At 38.0% G+C, this 14,441-nt stretch overlaps 2 protein-coding genes across 2 annotated transcripts; one reads left to right on the top strand and one right to left on the bottom strand.

The window, feature by feature from the left end:
* The first annotated feature begins 5,567 nt into the window (after positions 1-5,567).
* On the top strand, positions 5,568-7,355 carry PEX11A (peroxin 11A). The gene has a single exon (XM_089155708.1). The coding sequence runs from the start codon at positions 5,722-5,724 to the stop codon at positions 6,487-6,489; it is 768 nt and encodes a 255-aa protein (XP_089011834.1). The 5' UTR covers positions 5,568-5,721; the 3' UTR covers positions 6,490-7,355.
* A 41-nt stretch (positions 7,356-7,396) lies between these two features.
* Positions 7,397-13,955, bottom strand: LOC149014761 (Quinone reductase family protein). The gene is made up of 2 exons (XM_089155710.1): positions 13,354-13,955; positions 7,397-8,007 (listed from the first exon to the last, which is right to left on the bottom strand). The coding sequence occupies exons 1-2, from the start codon at positions 13,896-13,898 to the stop codon at positions 7,782-7,784; spliced, it is 771 nt and encodes a 256-aa protein (XP_089011836.1). The 5' UTR covers positions 13,899-13,955; the 3' UTR covers positions 7,397-7,781.
* Between the last annotated feature and the right edge of the window lie 486 nt (positions 13,956-14,441).

The following is a 14,441-nucleotide window of genomic DNA, read 5'->3' as shown; positions in this document are numbered from 1 at the left end:
CAATTACTCACTGTTAAGTGTTTTCAAATTTCAAACCTAGAGAAACCAAAATACCCTTTAAATTTATTAATAATCAAAATACTCTTTTTAAATATCCTATTTTTCTTTATAATGCCAATATTCCCCACTAACTTTTGCTATCAATATTCTATTTCCTGTGCTTCTTTTGGAGATTGACTAGATTACAACTATGGCAGTTCTTCGATCCTCAATGAGAAATACGGACTATAAAGCATTGATTCATATCGATCGGATTACATATAATGTGGGTAATTCAAGTGCATTAGCTAATTTTAAACCAAGGTTAGAAATTTGCAAAGATGTGGTGCTGCAAGAGATGATAAACGAAACTAGAACCATGTGGAACGAGACATGAATCGGCACATGCTCAGAGAAGAGGATATGTAAGAAGGGTTATTTAGTTATTAATAAACCTAAAGGGTATTTTTCGGCCCCTCAAGGTTTGGAATTTGAAAACACTGTAAAAATATCTAAACTTTAAATGAAAAACTTAGCAGAAAGGAGGTGTTAGATAAATTTGTCAGATAGGAGAGGAGGTAAGTGATATTATCCAACTAAAGAAGGTCTAAGTGTCATTTGATCAATTGGAAAATGGGGTAAGTGATATTTGCCATATACAAAACTATTCCTGAAGATTAAAGGTTGCGCATAAAGTGATTTGGAATAACCTTAATTATGAAAAGATGTATTAGGAATTCGATTCGTTCAAGATATGGATGATTAAAGAATATAATATCATCTAATGGGTTGGATTAACCACTTCCACTTCCCCATCTACATTTGTTTATTTCTTGTCTTATTTGATCATCATTTTGCTTAGAGCAGCGACACCAGTGAAGGGTTGATCCTTGAGGTTTGGACTTAAATCACGTAAGCTATTTTTTTGGTTTTTCTTTGTTCCTTTTTAAAGTTTATTCCTAATGTATTTCTTTTATTTTTTTCTTTGAACTTATTCTTTCGAACTTATTCAAAGATTAGGATAAATAACTAGGTCAATAAATTTAATGTCTATATCATGTAGCAAATATATTTTTTCCCTATGTGAAAATACATCACCACTCCATTGATTTGAATTGGAGAGTGATAGATACATGTTGAAACTGAGTATGGAACAAATTATAATAACAATAAGTCTTATCCCAATTAAATGATGTTGGCCACATGAATTTTTACCTTCCAAACAATTCAGCTTTCGCATTATACTAGATACAAAACCTAAGCCATTATATCATTTCTCACGTCTCTTTATTTTTTTGGAATAAACATTTGATTAACTAGAAAGAGATACAACAGCAGGCTGAGGAACAGGCTCCTTCAGCCACTGAGTGGACACTGGCCAATCCAACGCAATCTCACGCGTCAGGGCTTCCTGGGCCAAGGAATGAGCTACAGTGTTAGCTTCCCTTGGAAGAAATTGATGCACGAAGGATGCCGGCAAAAAAAAGAAGAAATTGTGATGACAACTAGGTTGCACTAGAGGAAATAATCAACATGGAAGAAGAGCATTTTTTATCATTTACTCACGTGGAGCGGAGAAAATCAACCTCACAAGAAGCAATGATCCTGCTAAGCTGGAGTTGTAGAGGTCTTGCAAGTCCCTCTACAATTTGTATGTTGTGTAATCTTGCAAAGAAGAGAGGACCAAATGTTATATTTATTATGGAAACTATGGTCAAGAAGGTTAAAGTTGAAAGGGTGACTCGGAAGTTGAAGATGGAAAGCTTCTTTGCAATTGATTCAATTGGAAAAGGAGGGGGCCTAACTATCTTGTGGAAAGATCCAACTACATTGGAAATAAAATCGGCCTCTCAAAGGCTCATTGATGGTTTTCTAACTGTTAGCCAATTTAAAATATTTGATACATCCTTTGTATATGGCAATCCCGATAGAAGATACAGGAAAGAAGTTTGGGATTCTTTAATTGAACTGGGACAACAAGAAATAGAACATTGGTTATGCATAGGCGATCGCAATTCAATATTGGGATGGCATGAGAAGGGTGGAGGTATATGTAAAGGCTCCAAAGATCTTAAGAGCTTCTAGAAGACAATCATGAGATGCGGTCTAAATGATCTTGGAGCTTATGGATTAGGTTTTACTTGGAGCAATAAAAGATTGGGTAAGGTGAATGTTCGCCTTAGATTAGATAGAGCCTTTGCTTCAACAAATTGGATGCTAAAATTTCCTAAAACAACGATCTTTGTAGAAGCAACAGTGTCTTCAGACCATGCTCCATTGCTCTTAGATACTAATGGTTGGCCATCTAGAGGTCCTCACCCATTTAGGTTTGGGAAAATCCATGGATCTCCTCCCTGCCTAACTTCAAGGTCCTTTTCCCCCCCCCCCCCTCAATATTGCCAAATTAGATTGGTGCAATATTTGATAATAGTGGAGGAAAGGAGGTGGAACGAAGCTCTAATCAATACATAGTTCTCAGACATAGAAAGAGAGGCCATCCTAAACATCAAGCTCTCTCTATTCCCTGTTGAATATAAACTATTATTGGGGGGGGGGGGGGGGAAGGGGAGCAAGTCAAGCAAATTCTTAGTGAAGGATGCCTATCGATTTCAAGTCCAAGCTCTAGAACAGGAGGAGAGGGTTATTCCCTCATCTTCAACGCTACACAAATGGGAGAAAATAACCTTAGAAATTTGGGAAGGGAGCGTGCAATGAAGGTGTTGCTTTAGTAGTGGAGTTAAAAAGAAGAGGGGAAAGTTATTTCTTGTTGTGAAGGATGCACTCAAGAGGAAGAATCTATCTCACATATCCTTCTCCATTGCCCTATAGCAAAGTTGGTATGGTTTGGTGGTCCTCTTTCATGGTGAATGGAGCAAAGTAATTGCTTTTCTTTGGCTGATTGGAGTCTCTTCTTGGAAGCATTTCGATATCCTAGGTAGGAGTGAAGCCAAGAAAATGCGAAGTTTGTGTTCATTCATGACATGGAGTTTATGGAATGCAAGGAATGACAGGGTACATGGGAAAACAATATGGACTCCACAAGAGATTATCGAGGAGGCCTTGGTAGTTCATCAAGAATTTTGGAGAATAGATACCTATACTAAAATGGAAGGCGACTTGCACCTAGGGGAATTACAAGCTGAGGAAGATCAACATTGGATCCTCCCAACCCCGCCCTTCTTCAAAGTGAATGTGGATGCATCGCTAAAGCAAAAAGAAAAGAAAGGAGGTGCTGGAGTTATATTTCGAGACTACTCAGGTAAACCTATGCTTGCTGCCTCCATCCCCTTTGTGCCCAACTCAGTTCTAGAAGGCGAAGCATATGCCTCTAGAGCTGGATTATTATATACAATTGGTGCAGGCTTTGAACATCTAGAGCTGAATTATTATATACAATTGTTGTAGGCTTTGAGCATCTAGAAATGGAAATGGACAACCAGTAGCTTATCAACGTTATCAATGGAAAAGCCCAAGCAAATTGTGAGGTTTAGCCCATCGTTGATGACATTCAATATTTAGCTTCAAAATTGTTGAGTTTTATCCTTTCCCATATTCCTAAAAATTCCAATGTCATTGCGGATTTTCTAAGGAGGAAAGCACTATTGGTTGATGAACCAACGGAATAGCTGTGTTCGTCTGAGTGGTTATTAGAGCTTTGTTCTACCACATTATCTCAATAAATTGCTTTCTTACCAAAAAAAAAAAATCTTTAAGGTGTTTATTGTTTCACCAATCACTTTAGAGTGGTCTTAAAAATTTTCTCTTTATTTTTTTTTTCTAGGGTAAATTTCTTTTACCTTTGTTGAGTCCCAAATTTATTGTGACGAGGAGCGGAGCGATCAACTGATGGCACGCACTATAATGCAGCTAAGGAGTATATGTCACCATCATTCATGTCATAATAGTTATGACATTCGTGTATTGTTATTTATTTTATTTTTTTACAAAATATTATTCGCTCACTTTTTCATTTAGTATCCTCTATCTTTGTTTGTTGATTTGTAATTTTCCATAGTCACCTAGGAATGTTTACCAACTCCTTGGCCTTGTCCATAGTCAAATGGACATCTTGCTAATATAATTATTTAACTCTTTGAGTTTTTTATCTTAGCACTTGAAAACATTTGTGTAGTGTTGACATGTTTAAATAAAATAAAATAAAAAATTACACACACAACCCATTGAATGTTTACTTAGTGATTGACACCTCTAAGTAAAGAGGTAATAAATTAGGCTATCTCTAAATCATTAAAAAAAAATTTTTAAATAGAAGAACAAGTAACGCTTTTTGGGTTGGGATTGCCGGAAATAAGATGGCAATTGCCTAATGTTAGCATTATAATTAGTTTTATGGGTCAAAATTAAGGGTGTCGATTGCAGTGTTGGACGGAGGGTTGGAATTTGAAAACCTCAAACCATACCGCCGCCATATTTATCGGTCGGTAGGCGGTATGACGGTAAACGGTTGGCGGCCGTCGGGGCGTGCTGCTTCCTATGCCATCTTCTTCTTGTTTGTCACTTGTTGGGTTTTTATATGGGGTTCTTGCTTTTTTAAGTCTGATATGTGATGGTGGAGGCCACTTGCTATTGCTTGCTAGCTGCTGTGCTTGGCTCGCCTTGCCTGATCTCCCCTGGCAATCTTAAATCTATCCTTATTTTCGTCTTTGCTTGTCAACTGGCTGCGTTTGTTTGCGGTGGGGTGGGGGGGTGGGCTGTGGGTCCCTGTGTGGGGTGGGAGAGGGGGAGGGTTTTGTGGAGTGATTGGGTGGGTCCCCTTTTCTTTTCCCCTTTCCAAATCCCTCTTGTGGGGTTTTGCTGGGTGGGGTTGCCCACCGCGGTTCCTGATTCGGCCTGTCTCCCCTTCCCCCCCAGCCCCCTCTACCATTTGGTTTAGGTAGAATTTCCTTTTCAGATTTTCCCACCCTTTTCCCACCCCATCTTTATTCCGGGCAACGAGAGGGATTCTTCTCTCGACTTTCAATTCATTCACTAGTTCGTCTATTCCATTGCCCTTCGACTATGTCCTTCGTTTACTTGCTCGTCCTGTCCACGTTTCAACGATAAGAAGGGTGTTAATAATTATTGTCTATAACATTTGATTAGTTACTTACCTCAGCATTATATAATATCACTCTCTATGCTCCCACACGGCGTGTTCTCTATCTTGTGACTTTGTCCTTGTTCTTCGTGGCGTGACTCTCGCTGTTTAGGGTTTAACTTAGGGTTAATATCTTTCGGTATATGGTCGGTTGGTATCGGTTCGGTCGGTCGGGTATTTCCGCGGGCTCTCCATAACGCATCGGAATTTGGAAACGGTAGGGGGGGGGGTTTTTCGGTTTTTTACCATTGACACCCTTAGTCAAAATCGGGAGCACAGACTGCTCCCCGACAGCTTCCCAACCACACAAACACTTGGGGCCCACAGGTGAAAATATGAATCCGCGACGGGGTGAGGATCGGGATTCGTCAAAATCTACCATTTTAGTTAGTTTTGTAAACACGAAATTGATTTGAAGTAGTTTTACACTTTAACTAAACATGAGTGTTTAAGTTTTAAAAATTATCTATTAAAAAAAAATTTTGGAAAATCAACATCAGAACCAAAAACCAAAGTTTACGTAGACCAAATCTTTTCGCATTTACGCAATAAACCCCCAGAAATTTCAGAGACAGATCCTTCCATCGTTCGTCATATCCAAAGCCACTTTCGCTCCTCCGAATCTATTCTTTGTAAGAACCTCCATGGAATCAAAAGCTCATTCTTTACAAAACCCTAAAATTGATGCTGCGAAGTCAACGAAAGACAGGGATTTTCTGAATCATCTCGAAGTTTACCTCGCCAAGAGAGATGGAGTCGACAAGCTTCTCAAGATCTCTCGATACGCATCAAAGATAATTCTCGCTTCATCAATCCTCCCAGAAACCCTTCCTCTGGGTCGTCGTCTCAAGAGTTTCGAATCGAGCGTTGGCGTTAGCCGTAAAGCCTTTCGGTTAGGCAAATTCGTTCAGGATTTGAACGCTTTGAGGAACGCAAGTGTCGATTCCAACCAAGAATTATTGCTTTCCGTCATTGCTTATGGTGGTGAGGGTCTGTATTATTTCGTCGAGCAGTTTGTTTGGTTAGCCAAAGCGGGTTTGATCGACAGTAAACACTTGCCAAGTCTGCAAAAAATTAGCGCTTGGGCGGAGTTTATTGGGTATTTCGGTAGTATTGCCTTGAAAATTATGGATTTGACGAAGATCGCTGAAGAGGAAGCTCGGGTGAAGTCGATGGTCGAGATTGCAACGTTGAGGAATGATGGGTACAAGAAGGAAGCCTTGGAGTTGCGTAAATTGGAGCTTAAGAAATTGATGAAAAAACTTTCAATTGTTCAAGATGTGGCTGATGGATTGATGGCTTTGTCTGATATACGAGACGGAAAAGGGTTCATTTCGAATCCACTTCTCTTGGCCTCTGCTGGGCTTCTCTCAGCTCTCATTAGTACTCATAAGAATTGGTTGTCTTGTTAAACCGCTTGTGGCATGATCACAACGGTTAATTCGTTATTTCCTTCTCTACTTTCAATCCCACAATCGATTGTTGAGTTGAAAAGGGTGAAGAAGATTCAACATCTGTTTCATATTTTTATGAATCGGGCTGGTAGAGAGAGGGATGAGATAGCCATAAACCGAGAACTCTAGAATGGTTCTATTGCAGTTTACAAAAAAAAAAAAAAAAAAAAATGGTTCTATTGCCTATGTATTTTTTATTTAGAATAAAGAAAAACTCTCCCAGGAACTCACTTCGTCCTGTTCTTATCATCTGCTTTCTGGGTTCTTGAACGTTTTTGGTTAATTTTGTCCTGTCTTTTATGGGTTTTTAAAGTTTGTCCCGTCTTTCATGTCCTTGCATCTGATCAAGCGTCGTGGGCTCTTAATTTTCTTTTTAGAATCAAAATATCAAAGCAAGACCAGCAAATTTCACGGTTCAGACTAATTAATCTTCGTCTACGACGAAGATGGAGAAAATTGGATTCATTCCTGAGTGGAATAGGAATTGGGAGAGTTAGGTCTGTGAATCTGTGATCACGTTCACTTGTTAGCTTAACATCAACGGAGAAGACAATGTTTCCAGATTCACCATGATCGATGGAATGAAGATGGACAGACAGACGCGGAAAGAAAGTGAATATGAAGTTGAGACTTGAGAAGATCATCTCCGCTTGTGGGTTTTTATTTCGTTCCAAATGGCTTCCCATTATCAAATTCTTTAATAATCCATAAGAATAGAGCTGCTTTATCTTTGGCCAACAAGTGTAAAACATGGGAATCTGCATCTGAAAAACCAGGTAGGTATTGGTTGCCACTGCCACAGCAAGCAAAGAGTACACAAAAAATACTTACTACTTCATTATTGCCACGAGAGACATTGAATTGAACATTGATATAATGGACATTCAGCTAGAGAAAATGGCAAGAACAATGTGGCGAAATATGGCTAGTATCTTCATATTATAAACACAACCAGAACTGGATTTCCAGAATAAACAAAAGCCTTTGAAAATGAGACTTGACTTAAATAAAAGGAAACAACCCACAACTTCATTATTACTATGATGACACAAATAAGATATATGTTAAGATGAAACCATATACAACTTCTGAACAAACAATGGTGGCAGAACTGGCCAAAAATGGAAAGAAAGCGATATTGTAGGTAAATAAGGGCTTTTGGTTCATAAGAAACCTTCCAACATGTGAAATGCTACAGCCAATCACAATCTGAAAGAATTTTGTGAATAAACAAGCGATGAGTCACTTGATTACTGGGCAAGCCTCTTGACGACCGCAGCCATGTATTTTCCCTGATGCTCTGCAAGTGCAAGCTCCATCTCAGTAGGCTGCCTTGTGCCATCACCAGCATAAACTCCGGCACCATATGGAGAACCACCCCTAATGGAGTCCATCGTGAACATACCGGCTCCAAAGGTGTATCCAATAGGAACAAATAGCATTCCATGATGTGCTAACTGCGTGATTGCTGTCCACCTGCAATTAGACAGAAATAATACATATTAAGAAGGAAAGTTGCAAGCAAAGGAAAAGATGACAACTAAAATCCTCCAAATCCCTGGGAATTTAATATTGACTGCAACCATAACAGAATGCTAAAATCAGCACACATACTCAGTAAAGAGCCCCCCCCCCCCCCCCCCCTTCTTTCAATTCAATATCTACTACCAGAGAGAGTTCTGTTTGAGTTGGATTATTGTTATTATAATAAGCTTTTTTGAGTTTGAGTTCATTATTATACTTATTGGCTATTTACTCCTACAAGAATTTGTTTGAAGTGGTTGAAGTTCCTCTCATAATAATTTGGAGTCTATCAGTTACAAAGTTGTAGAATTTCATTCAAGAAACTGAGTGGAATCCTTTGCCCTCCCCTATCCCTCTCCTCTTTTCTTCCAAGTCACCATTCACAGGCTGTAAATAGCCATAGTATATGTTGTCCCTTTTCACATCATAAGCTTCTGATATCAACAAATTCGCAAGTCTCCTTGGTTTGTCAGCAAGCATATCAGAGCTCTGGACCTGCTGCTAAGGAGCTGATCTAATCTTTGATTCATAATTTGGAATCTGGTTGGCTAGTTACTTCACCCTCAAGTGCTGGTAAGGTCCTTGGTTCACTGTAGCCAAGTATTGGGACCGAATACCACTTCAACTAGGTTAGTTTGGGGAGGGGGTTTAGAACAATCTTAATGCCTTATCCAGAGGTGGAGGAAAGACCCTGATGGAAAAATAGAAGTTACTGAAAATTTCAAGAAAAGGTCATGGCAAGACAAGCCATTTATGATAGGTGTCAAGTGGAAGTGTAGCGATATGTGCAGCTAAAGCATTGCTAACAAACCAACCAATCAACCATAGACATAAACCTTTTTTTTACATGACCCAATCAGGTACTTTCCATCTATTTTCACTGTTCAACTCTTTGACAATATAACATGAAAAAACCAAAAGCTCAGCCCTTCCTCTCTTATCTATCCAAGTATTCGAGGGGTAGAGGCTTCTAGTGTCTGCTCCAGTCAAGATCTGGGGCCCCACAATCACTAATCAATACATGTTTCTCACATGTCATTCTTTGTTCATGGTTCAATATTCTGGTGTCTCATGCAAAAGGAATCATAGCAATCCATCCTGAACTTTTGAAAGTTAAACTCTAATTTGGTGATAATACTGTATCAGAGGTCCTATGCAGAGATAGCTTAACCCAAAGATGATAATACGCTTAACACCTTTCATTCTTGTTACTTAAATATGCTCTAGAAAGGGGGTAAAATTATACAAATGCTTCCATCTTCCAAGGAATAAAAATCCTCCACACCCCCCCCCAAAAAAAAAATTGGAGGGAAATAGAAACAAAAAATGGAAAACTAGTTGGGGAGTCAGGCTACACATGTTGCAAACACTGTGATCGTGCATGTTACAAGCCAGCAGAAAAGATACATAGAGCTAATCTTAGATGTATCTAGTAGGAAAAAATGCTTGACGTCAGAACAAAAAGTAGTTGGTTCCATACTCATTCTCACTCTTCCCAACATGAGCATGCATGATCTCAAGCTCAGGTTCACATCAAGCAACAAAGCTCCAAGAGCTGTGCAGCAACAAGAGGATTATTCTGCTCCAGCCAACAAGTAGCAAACATTTCATCTAGCTAGCAAATGAAGCCAGCTTGAATCAGGAGATATCAGAAAGGTGATACCAGCAGGAATGGATAATGAGGGTTTTAATATTATGACAGTGGATCTCCTAAGAAAATATTATGACAATGAAATGAAAAACTTCACCTGCCTATGTCTAGTAAATTACTCTTCCATCACAACCCCGCCCCCAAAAAAAAAAAAAAAATAATAATAAATAAATACAAGAAAGCAGAGCAGCTTTACAGTACTTCTGTTATTCTGATTGGATCAACTTGTTTTTAAACCAGGCAGTCTGAGCAGGCATCTGGCTTATTAAGTAATAAGTACAACCATCCACAGTGAATACATACAAGAATGAAGAACCTTGCAAGCATTTTTGAAGCTGGAATGGCAACTCACAAGAATATCAAAGTCTACCAATTTCCAATCCTTCATGTCTAAATCAGTTATAGGCAGCAAATTATCATTCTAAAATTACACAGACACGGACATGGACAAATAGATAGTAAACAAAAGGATAACTTAGACATCACCAATTATAATTAAGTTTAGTTTTTCTCCTGTTACAACTTACAAGTACTAGTCATTATAGATTTCTCTTATTAAATGTGAAATCTCTATCCTGAGCATTTCACTTTCAGTTAAAGCTACAGGCCAAGCAGTAAAGTGAGCAAGCTTTAATTTATTACACTACATTTTAAGTATTCAAGATAAGCTTTTAGTTTTCTTTCTCTCTTTCACCCTTAAGTAATACAAACTCTCCTCAATTAACTATGTTATCTATTCCAGACTTCTTATGTCATAATCTACCTAGGGGTGACTTGGACCCATATAGAGTAGCATTCAGAACTTCTTTGAAGAGTTATAGTCGATTATCTAGCTTTAGAGACTCCATGATCTCCTTTCTGAGAAGTTCTCTATAAGAAAATTCCACCAGACCTCATGGCTTTCTGTGCTGATTTTTAAACACCAGCAGTTCCTTCTCATGGTCATTCCAAGTGCATATTAGCATCATACACTTTGATTCTGCAGTTTTACTGCCTTATTGAATTGTTCACGCAGAGTAAATTCAAATATACAGAATGTGTGTGTGTGTCTATATATGTATATATAGAAGAGTTTTTCAATTTAATTATTTTTTTTTTGGAAGAAAAAAAAACTAGAAAAGAGTCAAAAGGGGGTACAAAATAAGTATAACTCAGATATTCACAGATGCAGTTGCATTAGGCACTAATCCCATATTAAAAAGTGCTGCTTTAGATCACACTTTTTTATCTAGTGAAAACGATACATTAATAGCGCGGTCCTAAAAGATTTGAAATATCAATATATAGGAATTTCCAAATGCAAGCCAATGAGAGCCTCAGAACCAACTGACCCATTTTGATTATTGAATCCAGGGCCATCAAGGAGATGCTAGCAGCATGTCAGACATTCTTTCTAGAGAGTATCAGGGCTCTCAAGGAGAAATGGTAAGCAATAAAATAAATTGTTGTGGCTGATTATCATTGGGCATTTTAAAGGAGCTATAGCCTCTTTCACATGAAAGACCATTATAAAATGAAACCAACGTTGAGCTTAACATGCAGTTGATTGTAAAGGAACTTTTTGGCACCAAAAACTGCCAAGAATGGAAACACAAGGCATTGTGCTTCCAACAGCTTGAGTAGAACATAGGACAGACTTATACAATCATTAAACTTGAGAAGGGGGTTTATGAAAAACAGTTTCTAGTGTTTCTTGCTTCGAGAAACAAAAAAAATCAGCAAAAAACCATTTGATAAAACTGTTCTGTTTCAGGTATTTTTGAAACATAAATTAATATTTCTGCTTCAAGAAACAGACGCAACAACAGAACAGTTCTGACAATAATTATTTGTTGTTGCATTTGTTTCTTGAAGCCAAAGTTGGGCAAAGGCTACTTTTAGATAGGGGTATTCATGAGATTTGACATTCTAAACATAAGAACTCTACTAAAACCCTGCTGATGGTATTTTTATTTCTATAAGCAAGTTTTATCAAAATGCCTAAAAAGTGTTAAAAACTGTTTTTGGTGTTTTTCGAAACAAAAACACTTGGTGGGTTATTTAATGGGTCTGAAATTGTTGACAAAACTTTGCTAAAAAGCCAAAATATTTAGGTTCCGCTTCCACAGGTGGTGAAGTGACCAAGGAAAGTTGAAGCTTACAACAACATGTGGCGTGGAAGAACCCCATGACCCCCTCTACGGCTCTGAATTAACATTTTCTTGCTGTGAATGTTTTCCTACTTTGTATTAAGAGGACTTGTATAAAACTGGCTGGATGACTCATCTCTACATCTAGTTGTGGTTGGCAGATCAATACTTTCAGTGGGCATCACATGAGCCACTTATGATGTCACAACTAAAATCAAACAAATATGATCTTGACTTAAAAGGAAAGGTCACCCATAACAACTGAAAGAGGTTGAAACTAGATCCTAAGAATCATGCAGGCAGTAGTGAAATAGGGCATGTTCATCTTGACAAGAAAAGAATCTATGAGGAAATAATAGTACTAGAACTTCACACACTGGTCCAGTATGGTCTTTAAAAGTTACTTGTAATGTGCAAGCCAATGAAGCAGCAATGGTAGCTGGTGCTCCAAAGAAAAGCCCCCCTTCTATACCTTGTAGAAGTAGAATAAGCCATGAAACAGTGAATGTGCAATATGCTCTTATTATGTTTTAAATCTCTCCTACTTTCTGTTAAATCCTGGATTTTAACCCATCAGAACCATCAACACCCTGATCAACCAATTCCCATCTCAAAGAAATCATTTGAAGAATCAAACTGAAGACCAAATCTAGCATATCCTGGTCATTAACCCAATAAATCCTTCCAAAGCCAATAATCACCATTAAGGAGCAGCTACCCCACTTGCATCCCCATTGTCCATTCTTCACCAAACACCCACCCTCAACCCAAAAAAAGCAGAGCAGATTCATTCTTATCCCAATTGACCAACCCATCTCTATGCCAACAATTCTCCGAATCTAAAATCCCTAGATCCATAAACTCTTCATTCAGTAATAGGGGCACCAATTTTTTGGACCTTTCTCTTCCAACTGCAACTATTTATCTAAGAGTGAATTGACTAACCCATCTCTATGTCATCAGTTCTCCAAATCTAAAATCCCTGGCTCCATAAACTCTTAATTCAGTAAGAGGGGCACAATATTTATACCTTCTCCTCCAACTGCAACAATTTATCAAATTGTCATTGTTTCTTTCTAAGGGACATAAGTTTGATCGAAGGAAATAAATAGTGAATTTTGAGTTTCGTTTTCTTCCTCTATGTTTCTCTTCAACTCCTGAACACCCGGTGTAGTTTTTTCAATACACAAACAGTTTATAATACGTTGGTGATGCAATTGAATATTCCCCTCCTCCCATTTGGGCATAAATGAATCACTGTGCACCTCCATAATGCAATTCAACCAAAAATGTGACACATTATAGAAAGAAAAAAAGATTTTTGACTAATTAAAATAAAAACTTCTTCCTGAAACATCCAACCCACCAATTAGATGATTCCGCAATCGCTTGCGCAATGAATCATGAATACTCGCGTTAAATTAAAATATTCATAGAAAAGCATATAATTCCTAGAAGCACAGAACTACGAGCCAATTTCTGGTGACAGAAGAGGTAAAGAAGACAAGAAGTGCTTACGCGGTGGTTTCTTGGCCTCCACCTTGAGTACCAGTGCTGACAAAGAACCCAGCTGGCTTTCCAGCAAGCTTCTGTTCCTTCCACAATTGCCCAGTAGAATCAAAGAAAGATTTCATCTGGGCAGCCATACAACCATACCTCGTCGGAAACCCAAACAACAACCCATCAGCCGAAGCCAATTCCGCTGCAGAAATCAAAGGGATCGAATCATCTTTAGGTGGAGCCTTCATCTTCTCAAGGATCTCATCCGACAAAGTTTCAGGAACACGAAACAACAACCCATCAACACCTTCGATCTCGTCAATTCCTTTCTTCATACTCTGAGCCAATCCTTCAACATGACCATACATGGAGTAATAAACGATAAATATCTTCAAATTAGCCGATGGTTCTGCAACCGCGGTTTCACGAGTCGAAGTAGCATCATTAGTAGGCGCCTTATCGTTGACGTCCACCGGAGCATCGGCGGCTGTTTTAGGAGGTTCGTCGGAAGTGGCCAATAGCGTATTCTTCTTACTGGGCACACACCCACCTCCTTTCCCCATGGTTGCAGAGCGATTACAGCCGCCTTGATCTTCCCACCTCGTCCAGTTCGTATTTTGTATTGGTAGCCAATTCTGGATTTTGCTTTGGAATATTTATATTTGTGAATCCATGGATTGATTCGTACAGCTGGACCTTTCCATTATTTCTGTTTTTATTTCTGTTAGTGCACGAGATGACACGATTATTTTAGTTTAATATCAATCTAGTTTAATTATTTTTAAAGATTTTCTTTCATTCCGTGACATTTACCTTTAATAAAAAATAAAAGATATTAATATTAATTGGTGATGTTCATGATTTCCAAAGAGATAAAAATATAATTTCTAAATAAATATCTTAGTTATTACGATTCATATTTCCATATTTTTTTTAAATATTTCTATACTAACTGAAAATTAAGCAATCTGTCATTCCATATTAAGAACAATTTTATTGTATATAAGAATCATATATTGTATTTCTTTATAAATAATTATATTTTTATATAAAAAATATATTATTTTTTCTCTATATTTGATATTTCTTATCTATTTTATAAAAAA

This window comes from Hakea prostrata, chromosome 5 (assembly GCF_041222555.1).
Source record: "Hakea prostrata isolate BN-2017 chromosome 5, UWA_Hpros_2, whole genome shotgun sequence".
In the NCBI taxonomy this organism is placed as follows: Eukaryota; Viridiplantae; Streptophyta; class Magnoliopsida; order Proteales; family Proteaceae; genus Hakea; species Hakea prostrata.
The sequence above is the reverse complement of the archived record's forward strand: the minus strand, read 5'-3'. Positions and strand labels throughout refer to the sequence as shown.

Excerpts from the sequence above, each read along its gene's own strand:
- PEX11A (XM_089155708.1), top strand. The coding sequence starts at position 5,722 with ATGGAATCAAAAGCTCATTCTTTACAAAACCCTAAAATTGATGCTGCG.
- LOC149014761 (XM_089155710.1), bottom strand. The coding sequence starts at position 13,898 with ATGGGGAAAGGAGGTGGGTGTGTGCCCAGTAAGAAGAATACGCTATTG. Across the intron at positions 8,008-13,353 it reads GGAGGCCAAGAAACCACCGC|GTGGACAGCAATCACGCAGT; the intron begins GTAAGCACTTCT and ends GTCTAATTGCAG.